Genomic DNA, 22,004 nt, shown 5'->3' with positions numbered 1-22,004 from the left:
GGGCAATGTGTCTCCTTTCTCTCTACACACAGCCTGCAGTGAGTGAATGTGCAAAGCAGCGGGGTGAGTAGAGAGAATGATTGCTGTGCTGTAGCTGGGACATTAGCAAGGAGAGGTGGCAGGATGTGGTTAGTGCTCCTGTGGGCAATGTGTCTCCTTGCTCTCTACACACAGCCTGCAGTGAGTGAATGTGCAGAGCAGCAGGGTGAGTAGAGAGAATGATTGCTGTGCTGTAGCTGGGACATTAGCAAGGAGAGGTGGCAGGATGTGTTTAGTGCTCCTGTGGGCAATGTGTCTCCTCGCTCTCTACACACAGCCTGCAGTGAGTGAATGTGCAGAGCAGCAGGGTGAGTAGAGAGAATGATTGCTGTGCTGTAGCTGGGACATTAGCAGGGTGAGGTGACAGGATGTGTTTAGTGCTCCTGTGGGCAATGTGTTTCCTCACTCTCTACATACACAATGGGCAAACACCATCAACCATTCCCCAAAAGTAAGGGTAATATTACACGAGTGTGCAGAAAGGAACAATTTGGATACACAAAGCTAACAAAGAAAAGTAGTTCCCTTTAAGTACCGCACCACTCCAAGGTAATAATCAAAACATCAACTTTATTCAACCAACATAAAAACACTTAAAAACCAATATAAGCAGCCATGTCAAAATACTAGGATTACAATCCATAATTAATGAGTAAATGAATAAATCTCCACATATTGTGTCAACAAACAGTAATGCACCTGTACAAATAAATATATACAATGGTAAACATTCACACTGCTAATCAAGCAATATGAAAGAAAGAAGGAAGCGAAACAGCATCACAAGGATGTGAAAAACGTGATGAAAAGTGATAAAAAGTGGTAAGGAAAAAAGACCAGTATCAGCTGGACAAAGATGAAAGTGCTACAGTGCATAGAATATCAGCGTAACAACGCTGTAAGTAGGTGCAGTTAGCAATGAAAAGTGCTGAGTGCAAGAAGAAACAAACAGCGACTAGCGCTGAGAAAAGAGCTGACGCTTACCAAGGATCTATATGTGGAGAAGAAATGACATGGCAAGCCAACCTGCCGTCGCGATTCGCCGCTTTCCGCAATATAGCGGCTTCCACTGGGCAACATATAGATCCTTAATAAGCGTCAGCTCTTTTCTCAGCGCTAGTCGCTGTTTGTTTCTTCTTGCACTCAGCACTTTTCATTGCTAACTGCACCTACTTACAGCGTTGTTACGCTGATATTCTATGCACTGTAGCACTTTCATCTTTGTCCAGCTGATACTGGTCTTTTTTCCTTACCACTTTTTATCACTTTTCATCACGTTTTTCACATCCTTGTGATGCTGTTTCGCTTCCTTCTTTCTTTCATATTGCTTGATTAGCAGTGTGAATGTTTACCATTGTATATATTTATTTGTACAGGTGCATTACTGTTTGTTGACACAATATGTGGAGATTTATTCATTTACTCATTAATTATGGATTGTAATCCTAGCATTTTGACATGGCTGCTTATATTGGTTTTTAAGTGTTTTTATGTTGGTTGAATAAAGTTGATGTTTTGATTACCTTGGAGTGGTGCGGTACTTAAAGGGAACTACTTTTCTTTGTTAGCTTTGTGTCTCCTCAGTCTCTACACACAGCCTGCAGTGAGTGAATGTGCAGAGCAGCAGGGTGAGTAGAGAGAATGATTGCTGTGCTGCAGCTGGGACATTAGCAAGGAGAGGTTGCAGGATGTGTTTAGTGCTTCAGAAGTTGCCTGTCATTAGTAGCCATGTGCACTGGTTACTGTAATCCCAGCGTGCCCTAGACTATTGATTATTAATTATCCTGATCAGAGTACTTAATCAATAATGCAGGGCAGTCTGCTGTTGCAGAAACCAGTGATACAGGTGCTGACAGCCGACTTCTGTAGTGAGCAGAGAAGTATGCTTCAGGCAATTTAGATTAGCTTGATTGCAGATAATCTTATCTCTTTTCCCAGCTTCCCCTCCCACCCTGTTGTCTTCCCCCATTACCCTTTCCTCTTTTCAGATTGCAGTGGCTTCTTTTAACAGCATGTCCCTGCCAAACAGCACTTGTGATGTCTGCAGTCCTGGTGAGAGGTCTTCCTGCCATTTCTCCTCTCCCACCAAGCTCTCTGTCTTGTGCTTATAGAATTAGAATTGTATGGGTAGTGATAAGTTACAGCGCAGTACTGTGAACAGGCCCATATAATTGTATGCGCAGTAAGCTGACATGCAAAATTATTCTGCAATGCAGCTGAGCACTGTGAACAGGGCCGGACAGATTGCTCTTGCTCTTTTTGTTTTGTATTGCTACCCTTTTTACTTAAAGAGACTCTGTAACAACAAAAAGATCCCCTGGGGGGTACTCACCTCGGGTGGGGGAAGCCTCCGGATCCTAATGAGGCTTCCCACGCCATCCTCTGTCCCACGGGGGTCTCGCCGCAGCCCTCCGAACAGCCGGCGACTGTGCCGACTGTCAGTTCAATATTTACCTTTGCTGGCTCCAGCGGGGGCGCTGTGGCGACTTTCGGCACGGAAATAGACGGAAATACCCGATCTCCGTCGGGTCCGCTCTACTGCGCAGGCGCCGGAAACTTGCGCCTGCGCAGTAGAGCAGACCCGACGGCGATCGGGTATTTCCGCCTACTTCGGCGCCGAGAGGCATCAGAGCGCCTGCGCAGGAGCCAGGAAGGTAAATATTACGTCACGGCTGTACGGAGGGCTACAGCGAGACCCCCGAGGGACGCAGGACGGCGTGGGAAGCCTCATTAGGATCCTGAGGCTTCCCCCACCCGAGGTGAGTACCCCCCAGGGGCCGTTTAGTCGTTACAGTTCCTCTTTAATGTTTTTTTTTTCATGTGCACAGAAGAGACACAGTACCGCACAGGCATTTGGTCAGGCCGGCCGTAACTCCAGAATACTCAGGGGGTGTTTGTGGATTGGGTGAGTCCTTGGGGGTTGGCTGTGGTGGTCAGAAACTGTGATGGTGTGGATGCTGGTTGTATTGAGTTATGCCAATTGTTCTTTTCATTTAAAATAAATACATTTCCACTGTTTTAGCGTAAGAGTTTCTATTTTCTGTAATGTATATACAACCTATATGCAATGATCAGGACAGGAGGCAGAACCAAGGTAAATACCGGATCGGACTGATATATGCTGGGAGACTATCTAGCAGGCATGGGTGGCCATACACTGGTAGATGGTTGCCCGATGTGCCCAATGGGTCAATCCCTTTCTGATCTGAATCTGACCAGAGATGGGATCTCTCTCTTCCCACACACAGCCCATAGATTTCGTGAGGACATTTTTAAAGGGGCACTGTGACGAAAACTTGTAAAATTAAAATATTGTGCAAACATAGACAAATAAGAAGTATGTTTTTTCCAGAGTAAAATGAGCCATAAATTACTTTTCTCCTATGTTGCTGTCACTTACAGTAGGTAGTAGAAATATGACAGAAGCAACAGGTTTTGGACTAGTCCATCTCTTCATAGGGGATTCTCAGGGATTTATTTATTTTCAAAAGCACTTAGTGAATAGTAGTTGCTCTGTTCAACTGCCAAAAAACTGTGTAGTGAGCAGGGAAGCTGGCCAGCATCATTGTTTAAATCCTTTTTAGGGAATATCTTTATGGAGAATAAAAGCCTTGCTGAGAATCCCCTATGAAGAGATGGACAAGTCCAAAACCTGTCACTTCTGTCAGATTTCTACTACGTACTGTAAGTGACAGCAACATAGGAGAAAAGTCATTTATGGCTCATTTTACTCTGGAAAAAAAGTTCTTCTTATTTGTCTATGTTTGCACATATTTTAAATGTTACAGTTTTTCGCCATAGTGCTCTTTTAAATAATCCAGATCAGATGTTGATGGATCATGTGTGTTCCTCTGTGTTCTCAGTCATAGACGATCTCAGTACAATAGACTGTCCAATTTTTGGAGGAAAGCCAACCAAAACTAGAGGAGTCCCTAAATGGGGTACATTTTCTGGAAGATTTGAGGACTTTGATTGAATCTTCCAGTGATTGATTGCTTGACCCCCTTCACGAACACGATTGAACACACTCTTGGTTGAGTTTGGACAGTATAATGACTGAAACCTTTCATTAATATCTGAAGAAGAGTAGTTTGAGCCTCAGATCTCATGTCTGTATCGATGGAAAGACCTGTGGTAATGTGATTAAGTCTTGCTGGTCTGTGCTCTACTGTGAAGCTTGGTGGTGTCAGGGTTAGTGGAGAACATAAGGTCACTGTTCTTTCATTCATCCAGCCATTGGATACGTGACTAATGACATTTCTCTGAATAGTTATTACCTGTCTTTCCAGCGTAGCTTCTGTTGAACCCGTTGTTATTCACGTGGTCGATAGTCTTAGCGTCGGTGCCGTGGAAGAGCTGCATCTCGTTATTGAGGTTTCTGTTCTTTTCATCGATGCTACGCTTCTTAATCTGGTAGTTGAGCCAGAGGGATTTGTTCTGTATTCTGTCAATCTGGAGAAAATATATTTGTGATATAATCATCCATCTTCTCAGAGATGTAAATATATAACTTGAAGCTGTGCAGATGGATGGAGATCTCTGTACAGTGATAGGGGTGTGATGAGTGTAATGTAGACACAAAGCTGGGCTTTCACCAGTAAAACATACATTGTACTTACATAGAACACATATCACCAGGCACGGCCCACCCATGATGCCAAGTGAGGCGACTATACTACCCTTTACTGGGGCAGCTATATAACCTATACTGGGGCCACTATACTACCTATACTGGGGCAGCAATACTACCTATACTGAGGGCCACTATACTACCTATACTGGGGGCTGCTATACAACCTATACTGGGGCAGCTACCTATACTGGAGGCAACTATACTACCCTTTACTGGGGCAGCTATATAACCTATACTGGGGCCACTATACTACCTATACTGGGGCAGCTATACTACCTATACTGAGGGCTGCTATACTACCTATACTGAGGGCTGCTATACTACCTATACTGGGGCTGCTACCTATACTGGAGGCAACTATACTACCCTTTACTGGGGCAGCTATATAACCTATACTGGGGCCACTATATTACCTATACTGGGGCCACTATATTACCTATACTGGGGCAGCTATACTACCTATACTGAGGGCAGCTATACTACCTATACTGAGGGCCACTGCACTACCTATACTGGGGCAGCTATACTACCTATACTGAGGGCCACTGCACTACCTATACTGGGGCAGCTATACTACCTATACTGAGGGCTGCTATATTACCTATACTGGGGCAGCTACCTATACTGGAGGCAACTATACTACCTATACTGGGGAAACCATACTAGCTACCTATACTGGGGCACTTATTCTACCTATACTAGGGCAACTATACTACCTACTACTGCCCCAGTGTGAAAGCTCTTAAGGCTCTTAAGTGTGCACTGAACCTTATAGGTGTGTTAAATTTGCAATTTATTTGTTTGAACCAGATAGAGTTGATCTCAATGGATAATTTTGCTTTCGTGAAATCTCACATAAATTTTGCAATTATGATCCTGATTTTGTATGTACAGTAATCTTATTTTTGTAACATTTTTGCAAACTACATAAAATTACACTTAGGAAGCATTTAAAACTATTTTGAACATATTTTTGCACACATGAATATGTGTGAAAATGTATGGGCATGCATGCGAAAATTAATTTTCACCAAATGCATTGAAGTCAATGGGCACAAAATAAAAACCTTATTTACACGGATGAATATTTAGTGAAATTGGAAGTCAATGCAAAATGATGCATTCTAATTACAAGTGAAAATATTTTGCAGTAGTTTGAAATTTTGTATTATAATTTCATATTATAATTTTGAATGTCGCTGCCAAATTACTACTATGTGAAATTTACTCTCATCACTAGAAACTGTCTGAAACAGGCACGACTAGCAGATAAAATGTGCACTATAATACAGTGAAAGTCAAAAAATTTGAATATCGTGCAAAAGTCCATTTATTTCGGCCTAGACAAATATTGCATCCACTCTGCTTGTAGCTAAAACTTGTGCACTCGGAATTTACGATGCATCTGTGACAGTCCCAATTGTGTGAGGATTGAGTAAACAAGAGGTCTTATCTATTAGTCATAAATCAGCTAGCAACCTCTCAAGACCCCATTTAGATGTTCTGTTTCATTTAAGGCATCTTAATGATATGCATGTATGCTTGCAAAAAAATCTATGAACCCCCTTTTCGATGTTGCATGTATAACCAGTTTGGCCTATCTGGATGAGCTTCCTCGTCCAGATAGGCACTGCTGCTCCCGTCGCATGGTGCGCGCAATCGGCCCGTGCGCACTACCGCCGCTAGCCCCCTGATCAGTGAATGGGAATATAATTCCCATTCACCGATCTAACTTCCCTGCAGAAAAACCGACGCTTTCTATACAGAGAGCGCGGTATTTCTGCCCCCCAGGAAACTTCTCCTCTGCATTTTAGTTCCTGGATGCGAGATCGTTCGCATCCAGGACTTTTTTGACTGTGGCCATCTTGTGGCCAAATAGTAAACTGCACCCACATACATTTTAAATTAAACAATTATATTATTTGAAATTTAAAATTAGCAGTTTCCCTCCCACACCAAAAATTACCCACATACATTTTTTTATAAAAAAAATACAATAAAAAAAATACAATAAAAAAACAAACAAAAACAACATAAATAGTTACCCAAGTGTAATGAATAGCGGAGATGCCGCCGCGCGGTCTGGCGGCGGGGCGGCTGTCTCCGCCTTGAGACCGGCGGTTTCCGCACAGCAACAGGTGTCTGGTTTGTCTGGACCTTCTAGTGCACACAGATGGAGAGCTATGCGTGCGCACGCCAGGCAACTGGACATTTATACCAGCAGAAGGGGAATCAGCTGATCAGGCCGATCAGCTGATCCCAGCTGGACTCTGGATTGGCTGAGTGGCTCGGGCGGAGCTACACAGCACTGCAAGTATATATAGATCTTGCTTGTCAGTTGCTGGTTGTCTGCCGTTGCGAATACTTATGTGTGAGCACTCAGACCTCAGTCAGATCCCACAGTGTGTTAGAACCAGGTAGACCTGGGAATTCACACTTAGCCAGATTATACTACTGTTATATGCTGTGTTATACTCTAGACCAGTTCCAGGGTGTTGAGACCAAGGACCTCACACCCAAGTTTAGGATTACTGTGTCATTGCTGTGTTATACCTTAGACCAGTTCCAGGGTGTTGAGACCAAGGACCTCACACCCAAGCTTAGGATTACTGTGTCATTGCTGTGTTATACCTTAGACCAGTTCCAGGGTGTTGAGACCAAGGACCTCACACCCAAGCTTAGGATTACTGTGTCATTGCTGTGTTATACCTTAGACCAGTTCCAGGGTGTTGAGACCAAGAACCTCACACCCAAGTTTAGGATTACTGTGTCAATGCTGTGTTATATCTTAGATCAGTTCCAGGGTGTTGAGACCAAGGACCTCACACCCAAGCTTAGGATTACTGTGTCATTGCTGTGTTATACCTTAGACCAGTTCCAGGGTGTTGAGACCAAGGACCTCACACCCAAGCTTAGGATTACTGTGTCATTGCTGTGTTATATCTTAGACCAGTTCCAGGGTGTTGAGACCAAGGACCTCACACCCAAGCTTAGGATTACTGTGTCATTGCTGTGTTATATCTTAGACCAGTTCCAGGGTGTTGAGACCAAGGACCTCACACCCAAGCTTAGGACTGTGTTATACTTTAGACTAGTTCCTGGGTGTTGAGACCACGGACCTCACACTCTAGACTAGGCCTCTGCTTTATCTGTTATGACCTATTGCTCTCTCGACCTCTCTCCTGCTTTCTGATTCGGTACCTCTGCATATCTGCCTACCAGTTGCCAACCTTGCCTGTACCCGGTTACCGAATCAGCCTTCTGTCTTTGTACCTTATCTGCTCGTGTGTTGCCGACCTAGCCTGCCCGACCCTTCTGGCTGTTACTCATCCCTTGAGTGTTCAGTCTGTCTGTACTACCCGTGACACTATTCCACCAAGTGTCAGTTAGCTGCAAGGACCTCCTGCTCCTCAGAGAGTCCTTCCTGCAGTACAGCCAGGGGCCTCTATCCCATAGGAGTCCTCTGGCTGCAGTACAGTCTGATTCCCAGTTTACCAGGGAATCACTGGCTGCCAGATTATCTCCTCTCTTAGGAGATAGTTCCTGCACAGCCAAGCGCCACCTGCTCCTCAGGTGGTCTCTGATCGAAGTTATCTGTGTCTCCCGCCCCACGGGAGATAGCCTACAGTTGCACCAAACACTTACACTCTATTAGGTGTCCAGAGGTTAGTCATACTTGTATTATTGGTGATTCTGCAGATCATCAATGATCAGGTATACATCTGTATTGTTGGTGATACTGCAGATCACCAATAATCAGATTTTCTCTGTGTGCTGACACCAATCGTTACACCAAGGGTCTGAACTTTTTAAATATGCATGTCAAGAGAGTATGTTATTATATTATTTAAAATTATAAGCTTAAAAATAGTGATGGGCACAAATTGAAAAAATGCACCTGTATTTCTAAATGAAATATCGGCACCATAAATTGTGATAGGGACATCGTTGAAACGGTGTAATAACCGGGACAGATGGGCAAATAAAATACATGAGTTTTAATTACAGTAGCGTATAATAATTTCAAACTATAATGGCCAAAAACTGAGAAATAATGAATTTTTTTCATTTCTTTCTTAATCTTCCTGCTAAAATGGATTTAGAAAAAAATAATTCTTAGCAAAATGTACTACCCAAAGAAAGCCTAATTAGTGGTGGAAAAAACAAGATATAGATCAATTCATTGTGATAAGTAGCAATAAAGTTATTGGCGAATGAATGGGAGGTGAACGTTGCTCGGATGCATGAGATTTTCAGTACTGCGGTGCTGAACCGGCTGTCTTTTCCAACATCTTGCAAGCAAACAGGATTTAAGTCTAATGAAGGCTGCACAGCCGAAAGCTTATTCTTTTAAGTTAGCAAATAAATGTTATCATCCTGATTCAAAACTTATTTCAGTAATTCAACTTCAAAGCTGAGACTAATCTATGAAATAGGAACCCTTTGCAGGTGTTTGGGGTGAATTAGCTGATTAGAGTCTGACACTCTGAGCCGAGAATGTTGAACATTTTCACAATATTCTAATGGGCTGGGATTTTGATTTATGGGTTCTGATAAGCTGTAAGTCATAATAATCAGCATTATAACAAATAATGACTTGAAATATCTCGCTATGCATGTAATGAGTTTCTTTCATATAATGTCACCTTTTACATTGAATGACAGAAATAAATGGACTTTTGCACGGAATTCTAATTTTTCAAGTTTCACCTTTATGTGGGGGCAGCCTACCCTGCTGTGTGTGTGTTTGTGGATTAGCTTCTCTGCTGCCCCCCTGTGGCAGTCCCATCAGCCTCTGCCTGTGCTCTGATGTGACCAATACTTGGAATTACCTTAATTATCTTCATCTGGCAGGTCTGTGCGAACTGCGTCTGGACGCCTTGGTATTCCTGTGATGTGGAGGACAGCGGCACCACCTGGAGGTTAGAGTCTTTCATCTCCACCCACGTTGAGGGAATGGACTGCTCTGCAAGGGACAAGCAAAGTGTCACTTTGTCACTAAGGATGGTCAATAAAGTGCAAAATTATTATTATTTTCTTGCTTGCTGGTGCCTTAAAGGGCATTTTATTGATTAGGTGTGATAATATCACTAAAGCTCAACACACACCATTCAATCTCGGTTGTATAGATCAGTGTTTTTCAACCGCTGTTCCGCGGCACACTAGTGTGCCGTGAGATGTGGCCTGGTGTGCCGTACGGCAGGGGTCCCCAACCACCGGGCCGAGGCAGGTCTGGCCTCTCGCCCCTCCCCGCGTCCGCTTGTCCGATTAGACTCCCCCGTAGTAGCCGCTCTCCTCAGTGGCATCTCCTATTACAGCAGCGCGCGCTCGGCAGCTGCTGTGATGAGCAGGAAGCGGTACAGCGGTTCCCATGGTAACGGCGATGCATATCGCCACTACAGGAAGCCACTGTACTGCTTCCTGCTCATCACAGCAGCTGCCGAGCGCGCGCTGCTGTAATAGGAGATGCCACTGAGGAGAGCGGCTACTACGGGGGAATCTAATCAGACAAGCGGCCGCCCGCTCATGATAAGGTAACAGGAGCGGTGGCCGCGGAGGGGGGAGGGCCACTACTTACCCATACTAGGAAGCTATACTGGGCACTATACTGGGGCACTGCCTACCTATACTGGGCACTATACTGGGGCACTATACTAGCTATACTGGGCACTACCTACCTATACTGGGCACTATGCTAGCTATACTGGGCACCATACTGGGCACTATGCTAGCTATACTGGGCACTATACTAGCTATCTGGGCACTATACTAGCTATACTGGGCAGCACCTACCTATACTGGGCACTATGCTAGCTATACTGGGCACCATACTGGGCACTATGCTAGCTATACTGGGCACTATACTAGCTATCTGGGCACTATACTAGCTATACTGGGCAGCACCTACCTATACTGGGCACTATACTAGCTATACTGGGCACTTTACTGGCTATACTGGGGCACTACCTACCCATACTGGGCACTATACTGGGGCACTACCTATCCATACTGGGACTATACTAGCTATACTGGTCATTATACTAGCTATACTGGGGCACTATACCAGCTATACTGGGGACTATACTAGCTATACTGGGGTAATTATACTAGCCATACTGGGGCAACTAAACTCCCTATACAGGGGCAACTATGCTAGCTATGCAACCGCACCCCAGCCCACTGCGCACGACACTGTCCACTAGGTCGCGCAAACATCCCCTTCCCGCCGTTCCCCGGAGAAAAATTAGGTCAGAAAGTGGTCCCCGGGCCGGAAAAGTTTGGGGACCACTGGTATAGATTTACCAAATCTCTGTAGTATAAGGGCCAACAGATTGAAAATACCTTGAATGATTGATTGGATAAGCTCTTATACTACATGAGAGTGGTAAGATTGAACAACCAAGATTGTATGGTGTGTGTTGAGCTTTAGGGGAAAACTTACGAGCAAAAGTGGATTGAATAAGGGCCTTCGTGTGAGAAGCAGTCATGAGACATCTTCATGCTACGCAGACACGCTCAGTCAGGGCTTGTGCACACCTAGGCCGTTTTGCTTTTTTTTTTTAAAGAGACATCGATTTTCAAAATCGCCCTAAAAGCGCTTGTTTAATGATTCCCTATGAGAGAGTTCACATCTGAGTGGTTCGTGCCCGATCCGCTCAGCAAAGCGCTGCCTGCACCATTTTTAGGGCAATTTTGCTACAATGGAAGGTATAGGAAAACACAAAATGCTAACAAAATCGCTTTGTGCGGCGAGTGCGTTTGCGCTTTTAAGAATAAATACATTGTATTTTTTCTTTTCCAAGTCAAAGAGTTCACCTGGCGTCAGGAAGGGAAAAAAACAAATCCCCCTGCAAAATCGCTTTAAAAAAAGTGCTTTACACAAATTTGTAAAGCGCAGGTAAGCGCTGGGAGGGGGAAAAATCACTCACAAAATCGCAAAACGCTGGCCTCAGTTATTGCTATTTTAGATGTGAACAATGCCTAAGTGTTATCTAAAATGATTATTGGTGGCCATTTCAGTCGACAGTTTAAAGGGAGACTGAAGTGAGTTTAAAAATAAAAAAACAGATACTCACTTAAGGAGAGGGAAGGCTCTGGGTCCTATAGAGCCTTCCTGTTCTCCTTGTTCCCCGTGGTCTCCACCGTACCATTCAGTCATGGACTGCTCTCTTCTGTGTTGTGGAGACTTCAGCAGTCTTCAGAAGCACTCGGGCTTCCGAAGACGGGACGCTCCGTACTGCACATGTGCGAACACCCTCTCTCACGCACTCGTGCGTGCGCAGTACAGAGCCACCAGTCTTCGGGAGCCCAAAGACCCCTGTGGGGGAACAAGGAAACCAGCAGGAGAACGAAAAGGCTCTGTAGGACCCAGAGCCTTCCCTCTCCTTAGGTGAGTATCTGTTTTTTTTTTATTTTTAAAGTCACTTCAGATCCACTTTAAGGAACAAAGGTTGGACAAACCTTCCGCTCAGCGACAGACAATGAGACTGTTTTGTCCTAGGATGGACAAGTGGTGGAGATACATGAAGCAAGCTGCAGCAGTAGGGGCCGGACAATGGTGTTTGTTTATCATTTAGTGGTCTGATAATATGGTGGATCACCAAGCGACAGATCAGGGCACATTTGCACTGGTGCTAGACTTTCATCTAAGACCATCATGTCTGTAGCTGAGCAGATTTCTTTGTTCCTTAAACTGTCTTCTCAAATGATCACCAATGATTATGGTGGTGATCTTGGCTAAACAAGGATCTGGCATCTGTACATATCTTTACTTGTAGCTTTCCATGGGTATACTAGCACTTCTCCATACATGTCATCTAGGTTGACTGGTTAATGATGATAATATAAGATTACCATGTTTGGAAACTCGCTGAAGTTTGATTGGGTTCCCTGTTGAATCTCTAGCAACTTCCAGCTCTACAATGACTGTGTACTTCAGTCCGGCGATATCAATATTCAGCATCTGTATGTCCTCAGTCTTGGCCTTCTCCAGTTCCATATTTGTCATTTTGTCTAAAGGAACAAAGTCTGTCCCGTTGTGGTACTTCCACTCTACCAGATTACTGCAGAGATCGGCCTCCCGCTGTCTAGTCTTCTTATCTCTCACAATCTTCACCATGTCTTGGATTTTATTACTGACTTCTAGGACATCCTTGGAGAGACCCAAGACTTTGATTGTAGAGCTATATGAGTCAAACTTGACAGTGACTAGATATGTCCTCTGAAGATGGACCAACGCGTCATGATCCTTCTCATCAAAGTCCTGGATCCAGTCATCTGTGATGGTGTTCTCATGCTGCTCCTTCAGGATGAGGTCTCGGAGCCAGGATGAAGCATTACTCACAGCGTCTCGACTTTCCGCACACAGGTGGAAGATGGCTGGCTCAATGTTCTCTCTTAATTCAAACACGTTAGTTTCCTCCTCTTCCTCGTCTTCGTCTTTAGTGTTCCCAGTCACATAATTTACGATAGCTGCTCAAGAAACAAAAAGACAAATGACTTGAGTAACTTCTAGAGCCATACAGCTCAGATTCCACCCACCGGCTTAACAGTCTCAAGCATCCACAAATCATAGGCTTATGGGTAACAGTGAATACATGTAGGGTGAGGACACAGAGGGGAGCCCAGTATGGTGCAGCATGTGAAGACTGACCAGTGATTACAAATGGCTACATCAGTTTACTTTTTAATTCCTGAATGCCAGAAGCAACCACTGTAAAGTCCTATCTACTGCTTAATCCCCCATCCCATAACTCAAAAACAAAGAACAATGACATTCTGGGGCTCTCATCAGGGTTCTGGTTGGCTTCTGGAGTTGGGCTACTCTGTCATCACAATGGCCCTGCCTCCTACAGAGACTTCTGGGGGGGTGTGGTGTTCATGCTACCCACCCCTCCCATTATCGCTGACTGGAGAGAAGGTGGGACTGTTACGGCCACTACTTCCATCTCCTAACCAGTAGACATGTGGTTTTGGGAAAGTGATTTGGTGCGGAAGCATGGAGGTGTGGGAGTCCCCACTATGGAGTGGGGAGGAGCCAGAAAGTAACTGTATGGCTGCCTGCGCAGATGGTAAGATCACATAACCTGAAGTATAGAGGAGTACAGAGAAAGGGTGGAAGACATAGGGTTAGGTGAGTCAGGTGGGGGGGGGAGGGACCTGAACTTAACAAAACAAAAATAGCATTTGTACCAGAGGGAGAATGTGGAGTTCCTGCCTTCGGTCTATAAGTGTCACTGTTACATTATCTACACTGCACCATTTATCAGTATCTCTTCTACACCTATTGTAGTTGCTCATCCTAGCTTGTCCTGCTAATGTTTAGTGAAGAATCAGTACTCACATGATGTCACTCTAGAGAACCAGGAGGAAGATTTAGTGGCGGCGGAACCTTCGCGCTTCTTCATGCTGGCATGGAAGTCATTTAATACTTGTTGTTGGGAGGTGACCACTTTCAGCGATTTAACCGATTTGGGGGATTTGGAGCTGACGAAATCTGTCACGGCGTCCATGACGGCTTCAGCTACCTCGGCCGAGGACGCTGCGCCCCAACCTGGTCAACGATAAGTGGGCATTAAATTAACATACAGAGCAGTGTACGTTCCTACAATATATAGACATACCGCCATAGAAATTCAGAATTCCAGAATGCTCAGAAAGTTGCCATTTATAAAATAAGAACCAATAAAAGTTTGGTTCATATTGCAGATAACAAATTAAATTATCAAGTCACTTGCTTTATATTGATGTAATGGAACTATATATCGGGGCCAGATACTCTCAAATGTTGACAAGTAGGCCTAACTAAATATAGTACAGTACAACATCTTCAGCATGGAGGGGCCTTGTAAAACACTCACTTATGAACACCAAATCTAAGTGACTCTACGGGGCTTCAAATCCCAGTGACTCCACACAGCACCAAATGCCAATGAATCTCTCTAGTGTACCACATTTCATGGATTACCTGTAGAGGAGTAAATCTAAATGAATCTCTCTACAGTACCAAATGTTAGTGATTCTCTGTAGAGTAGCACATCTCAGTGAATCTCTGTAGAGCAGCAGATCTCAGTGAATCTCTGCAGAGCAGCAGATCTCATTGATTCTCTGTACAGTACCAAATGTCAGTGGTTCTCGGTAGAGCAGTAACCCTCCATGATTCTTTGCACACAGTGGCGTAGCTAAGGAGCTGTGGGCCCCGATGCAAGTTTTACAATGGGGCCCCCCAAGCACTCTATACATAGCAATTGATACGGTGCACCAAAACCTGCCAATGGCAACTACAGAGTCAGAGGTGCAAGGAAGGGATGGGAAACAGTTTGTTAATGATTACCACTATTCAAAGTATCTATAGAAGTGATTATTATGAGCACAGGACCAATAAAGAGCTAATACTGTAGTTGAGGGAGGGCCCTTCGGGGCCCCTCTGGCCCAAGGGCCCCGATGCGGTCGCTACCGCTGCACCCCCTATTGCTACGCCCCTGTTTGCACAGCATTAAAGCTCAGGGACTCGCTGTAGAGCCTGTACAGTATAATCTGTAGAGCACTAAATGTCAATAAATATCTGTAGGACACCAAAACTAAGGTATTCTATATAGAGCTTCAAATCTTAGTGACTCTCTGTAGAACAGCAAAGCTCAGTGATTCTACAGTACCAAATTTCAATGGATCTCTGCAGAGCACCAAATCTCAGTGACTCTCTGCAGAGTACCACAGATGTTCTCCAAAAACTAGTGCATGTACTATCTTATTAACTTTTCATCACTGGCCACAACCACCCTAATTTGGCCATAACTCATTAAAGACGTTTCCTCCCCCTGGCTAGCAGTGTCTATGACCAAATGTATAATAGTTCAAACTGATCAGTTATATTCTCATTTCTGCAAAACAAATCATTGGGAGAGCTTGGAAAAAATCAACTGTGATTTTTGATGGGGTAAAAATGAGGATTAAAATGTTATGATACATAAAAAGATGGTCAGCACAGTGCCTGAAAATTTGGCAACTCTGGATAACATACATAAATAGGCCATAATCTCTAATGCCTGTCAATGAGATTGGGTCTAGATAGCGTGGACGGCGTTGCTGCTTTATCTGCTCTGTCTCTTCCACTTTCTCATTTTTTTTATTCTTCTCCCACCCTTTGTTCTTAACATCTTCAAGTTATCAACCTTAGTACCAGGTTAGTGGGTGAAAGGCTATTTTTCTGTCTATTTTAAAAGGAAATAGCATTTACCAGTGGATTTGGTAAGGTCTACTCAGGCCGTGTATTGTTTATCTGAGATATAACAAGTAACTTTGTTATTATGATGTTCTTCAGTGGCGTAGGAATCACCCCTGCAGGGGATGCAGGGGGGCCCGGAGTGGGGAGAAGCCCAGAAGGGCCCCTCGACCCTGGGTCCACCACATACCCGCGTATGCATTAAAGAGAGAGGTGGGCCCCATTCAAAGTTTTGCAAGGGGGCCCAGTGATTTCTAGTTACGCCCCTGATGTTGTTCTATCAATCATTGAGATCCATGTAGGGAAGAAGCCCTTGTTACATTGGACTATGTCTACTGGTAATGTTTTATGTTCAATTGCTGAGTTTATACTCTCTGTTCATTGAAATATGTGGAAGAGAAAAAGTATCCTCCACTCGCCGTTTCCTCCTGTAATTGCTTCTACAATGTGTTTAATGGGAACCTAAACTGAGAGGTATATGGATGTTTCCTGTTAAACAATACCAGTTGCCTGGCAGCCCTGCTGATCTCTTTGGCTGCAGTAGTGGCTGAATCACACACCTGAAACAAGCATGCAGCTAATCCAGTCTGACTTCAGTCAGAGCACCTGATCTGCATGCTTGTTCAGGGGCTGTGGCTAAAAGTATTAGAGGCAGAGAATCAGCAAGACTGCCAGGCAACTGGTATTATTTTAAAAGGAAAAAGCCATATCCTTCTCAGTTTAGGTTCCCTTTAAAGTACATCTCCACCTCCAAGAGTTGTCTATACTGTTGCTTTGGACAGTTAGATTTTGATTTTGGAACAATACAGGGTTTTTCACCTGATCAATGTTCCTAGTAATTCCTCTGTTCTGATTGGTTGAATGTGAGGTTCTTGACTTCAGAAGTCCTCAATCACAGATGACCCGACCTCCATACAATGATACTTACCAGACTCCATGATGGACATTGCAATGGCTGATGCTTTCTGCTTGTCACAGGTCTTCAGAACTTTCACCACACTTTGCTTAATCTCATCTGGTTTTGCTTTGTCAGAGACAGTTATCATCTTCATAGAAGGTCCACTCTTAGCCAGCTCTGTCTTTATATCTGTCCAGGAAGAAAGAAGACAACACGGAGGATTCCTTAGACCAGGGCAGAACAATCCAGAAGAGCTTCATGCCCACAGCTTCATCAGGCAAGGAAACTTTGTGAAACATGACTGTCCCCCTGAACGTCAAGTAAAATCCAGGATCCCCGTCCGCTGCAGGATAAGTTTCAAGGTTCTGCGCCTAGCCTACAAATGTGTGCATAAGATCTGCCCAACCTACATCTTGAAGCTAGTTCACAGATCTATACCTGCCCGCCCCTCTGGTCCTCCAATGACCTTCTCCTGACCACCCTCTGCATTTCTCAATTATACACGCCTGCAGGAGTTCTCAAGAGCTGCCCCCACCCTATGGTACTCCCTTCCACCGCCCATCAGCCTTACCTCCTCCGTCATCACCGTCAAGCAAGCCCTCAAAACGCACCTGTTCAAGACGGCCTACCCACCCTCTACCATGCCTTAACTCTCTTTACAAAGCACCTATTCCACCGCCCTACCTAGTGTGTCCTCCCCCTCCCCTTAGTATACAAGACTTAGCCAGGCTCCTCCCCCCAGTATATGCTTCTTGGTCATGCACCCCAACACTGACACCCTTCCCGTGGATTGACGCGGACTTGAACTGCTGGGTCCCTGTAACCAGCTCCCAAAACCCATAAACATGTATCTTGTGCTACATTTCTGTCTGACACCCCTTGAGAACATTTTATGCATCCCTAATTATTGTTCATCGCTGCGTAATATGTTGGCACTCTACAAGAACAATAAATAATAATAATCTAGGATAAAAGAGAAGAGGGACAGCGAGAGCCCAATATAGTGTAGTATGTACTGGCAATATTAGGATATGGTAGGGTAAGTAGAATTATACTCACAAACCAGGGTTACCGCACAGGCAACCACTGTAAATTCAGGTGGGGAAATTAGACCTGGCCCCCCTCGGGATTAAGAAGTTACTCTGTGTAGATTGGAAATTAGGGGTAACACCTTTCCACCAAGGGTGGACTCAGGTATTGTACAACCGAATGGAGGCGCCAAAGTAGACACAAGATTCATTTGCATATGTTGTGTGCTCCACCTATTGCCTGATGAAGCGGGTTTGATCCTATGAAACGCATTGCACCGCACTTTTGGAGTATTTAAATAAATCATTTTTGTTGAAATTGCATCAACTGAATCTCGTGTCTACTTGGAGGAGGTTAGTCCACCACTGCCTCCTCTAGTTTTAACCGGTTTAGCTAATTTTATCCTTTTGGCGGCTCTGCTCTGTTGTACAATAATCTAAGATCATTTGTTTTACAAAATATACTTTCCGTATTACAGTGATCCTGGGCAGGGCCATAACTGCAAACCATGACACCCCTTCTTAGTTGGCTGCACCGGCCAATAGCTGCCCTAATACACAATGTCCCACATTCAGTGTTGTCTGATTACCTGACATGGTGCTGGAGGTGGATACATGGACAATGACATCAGCTGTTTCCCTGCTTATGTCTCCAGTCTTCACCTGGAAAGTGACCGGCCCCAAGCTCATTTCATACAGTCCTGATGATGGAGCTCTGACTGAAAGACAAAGACAAGAACTCACTAAGTCCAAACCGAAGGAGAACATTCTGTGATCAATGAGAATTGTGTACCTCCGAGTATTATTATTATGTATTTATATAGCACTGACATCTTCTGCAGCACATTACAGAGTACATAGTCATGTCACTGACTGTCCCCAGAGGAGCTCACACTCTAATCCTACCATACTCATAGTGTAATGTCCTACCATATTATTATTATGTATTTATATAGCACTGACATCTCCTGCAACACATTACAGAGTACATAGTCATGTCACTGACTGTCCTCAGAGGAGCTCACACTCTAATCCTACCATAGCCATAGTCTAATGTCCTGCCATATTATTATTATTATGTATTTATATAGCACTGACATCTTCTGCAGCACATTACAGAGTACATAGTCCTGTCACTGACTGTCCTTAGAGGAGCTCACACTCTAATCCTACCATAGTCATAGTCTAATGTCATACCATATTATTATTATGTATTTATATAGCACTGACATCTTCTGCAGCACATTACAGAGTACATAGTCATGTCACTGACTGTCCTCAGAGGAGCTCACACTCTAATCCTACCATAGTCATAGTCTAATGTCCTACCATATTATTATTATGTATTTATATAGCACTGACATCTTCTGCAGCACATTACAGAGTACATAGTCCTGTCACTGACTGTCCTCAGAGGAGCTCACACTCTAATCCTACCATAGTCATAGTCTAATGTCCTACCATATTATTATTATGTATTTATATAGCACTGACATCTCCTGCAGCACATTACAGAGTACATAGTCATGTCACTGACTGTCCTCAGAGGAGCTCACAATCTAATCCTACCATAGTCATAGTCTAATGTCCTACCATATTATTATTATGTATTTATATAGCACTGACATCTCCTGCAGCACATTACAGAGTACATAGTCATGTCACTGACTGTCCTCAGAGGAGCTCACACTCTAATCCCACCATAGCCATAGTCTAATGTCCTATCATATTATTATTATGTATTTATATAGCACTGACATCTTCTGGAGCACTGTACAGAGTACATAGTCATGTCACTGACTGTCCTCAGAGAAGCTCACACTCTAATCCTACCATAGTCATAGTCTAATGTCCTACCATATTATTATTATGTATTTATATAGCACTGACATCTCCTGCAGCACATTACAGAGTACATAGTCATGTCACTGACTGTCCTCAGAGGAGCTCACACTCTAATCCTACCATAGTCATAGTGTAATGTCCTACCATATTATTATTATGTATTTATATAGCACTGAAATCTTCTGCAGCACATTACAGAGTACATAGTCATGTCACTGACTGTCCTCAGAGGAGCTCACACTCTAATCCTACCATAGTCATAGTGTAATGTCCTACCATATTATTATTATGTATTTATATAGCACTGACATCTTCTGCAGCACATTACAGAGTACATAGTCATGTCACTGACTGTCCTCAGAGGAGCTCACACTCTAATCCTACCATAGTCCTAGTCTAATGTCCTACCATATTATTATTATGTATTTATATAGCACTGACATCTTCTGGAGCACTGTACAGAGTACATAGTCATGTCACTGACTGTCCTCAGAGAAGCTCACACTCTAATCCTACCATAGTCATAGTCTAATGTCCTACCATATTATTATTATGTATTTATATAGCACTGACATCTTCTGCAGCACATTACAGAGTACATAGTCATGTCACTGACTGTCCTCAGAGGGGCTCACACTCTAATCCTACCATTGTCATAGCCTAATGTCCTACCATATTATTATTATGTATTTATATAGCACTGACATCTTCTGCAGCACATTACAGAGCACATAGGCATGTCACTGACTGTCCTCAGAGGAGCTCACAATCTAATCCCACCATAGTCATAGTCTAATGTCCTACCATATTATTATTATGTATTTATATAGCACTGACATCTCCTGCAGCACATTACAGAGTACATAGTCATGTCACTGACTGTCCTCAGAGGAGCTGACAATCTAATCCTACCATAGTCATAGTCTTATGTCCTACCATATTATTATTATTATGTATTTATATAGCACTGACATCTTCTGCAGCACATTATAGAGTACATAGTCATGTCACTGACTGTCCTCAGAGGAGCTCACACTCTAATCCTACCATAGTCATAGTCTTATGTCCTACCATATTATTATTGTGTATTTATATAGCACTGACATCTCCTGCAGCACATTACAGAGTGCATAGTCATGTCACTGACTGTCCTCAGAGGAGCTCACACTCTAATCCTACCATAGTCATGGTCTAATATCCTACCATATTATTATTATGTATTTATATAGCACTGACATCTTCTGCAGCACTTTACAGAGTACAGTACATATTCATGTCACTGATTGTCCTCAGAGGAGCTCACAATCTAATCCCTACCATAGTCATAGTCTAATGTCCTCCCATATTATTATTATGTATTTATATAGCACTGACATCTTCTGCAGCACTTTACAGAGTACATAGTCATGTCACTGACTGTCCTCAGAGGAGGTCACACTCTAATCCTACCATAGTCATAGTCTAATGTCCTACCATATTATTATTATGTATTTATATAGCACTGACATCTCCTGCAGCACATTACAGAGTACATAGTCATGTCACTGACTGTCCTCAGAGGAGCTCACACTCTAATCCTACCATTGTCATAGACTAATGTCCTACCATATTATTATTATGTATTTATATAGCACTGACATCTCCTGCAGCACATTACAGAGTACATAGTCATGTCACTGACTATCCTCAGAGGAGCTCACAGTCTAATCCTACCATAGTCATAGTCTAATGTCCTACCATATTATTATGTATTTATATAGCACTGACATCTCCTGCAGCACTGTACAGATTACATAGTCATGTCACTAACTGTCCTCAGAGGAGCTCACACTCTAATCCTACCATAGTCATAGTGTAATGTCCTACCATATTATTATTATGTATTTATATAGCACTGACATCTCCTGCAGCACTGTACAGAGTACATATTCATGTCACTGATTGTCCTCAGAGGAGCTCACAATCTAAACCCTACCATAGTCATAGTCAAATGTACTACTACCCATATTATTATTATTATTATTACTATTATTATTATTATTATTATTATTATTATTATTATGTATTTATATAGCACTGACATCTTCTGCAGCACATTACAAAGTACATAGTCATGTCACTGACTGTCCTCAGAGGGGCTCACACTCTAATCCTACCATAATCATAGTCTAATGTCCTACCATATTATTATGTATTTATATAGCACTGACATCTTCTGTAGCACATTACAGAGCACATATTCATGTCACTGACTGTCCTCAGAGGAGCTCACAATCTAATCCTACCATAGTCATAGTGTAATGTCCTACCATATTATTATTATGTATTTATATAGCACTG

General features: G+C 43.4%; 1 protein-coding gene across 1 annotated transcript in view; it reads right to left on the bottom strand.

Moving 5' to 3' along the window:
• Positions 1-22,004, bottom strand: part of LOC137525235 (protein mono-ADP-ribosyltransferase PARP14-like) — a 67,471-nt gene that overhangs the window by 3,098 nt on the left and 42,369 nt on the right. Inside the window, exons 10-15 of the mRNA XM_068246238.1 lie at positions 18,410-18,538; positions 16,822-16,980; positions 14,016-14,225; positions 12,527-13,144; positions 9,505-9,638; positions 4,317-4,491 (exon numbers count right to left, since the gene is read on the bottom strand). Of these exons, the coding sequence (XP_068102339.1) occupies positions 4,317-4,491; positions 9,505-9,638; positions 12,527-13,144; positions 14,016-14,225; positions 16,822-16,980; positions 18,410-18,538 (1,425 nt within the window). The remainder of the gene's footprint in view (positions 1-4,316; positions 4,492-9,504; positions 9,639-12,526; positions 13,145-14,015; positions 14,226-16,821; positions 16,981-18,409; positions 18,539-22,004) is intronic.

Source organism: Hyperolius riggenbachi, chromosome 7 (assembly GCF_040937935.1).
Source record: "Hyperolius riggenbachi isolate aHypRig1 chromosome 7, aHypRig1.pri, whole genome shotgun sequence".
Classification (NCBI taxonomy): Eukaryota; Metazoa; Chordata; class Amphibia; order Anura; family Hyperoliidae; genus Hyperolius; species Hyperolius riggenbachi.
This window is presented reverse-complemented; position numbering and strand designations above follow the sequence as displayed.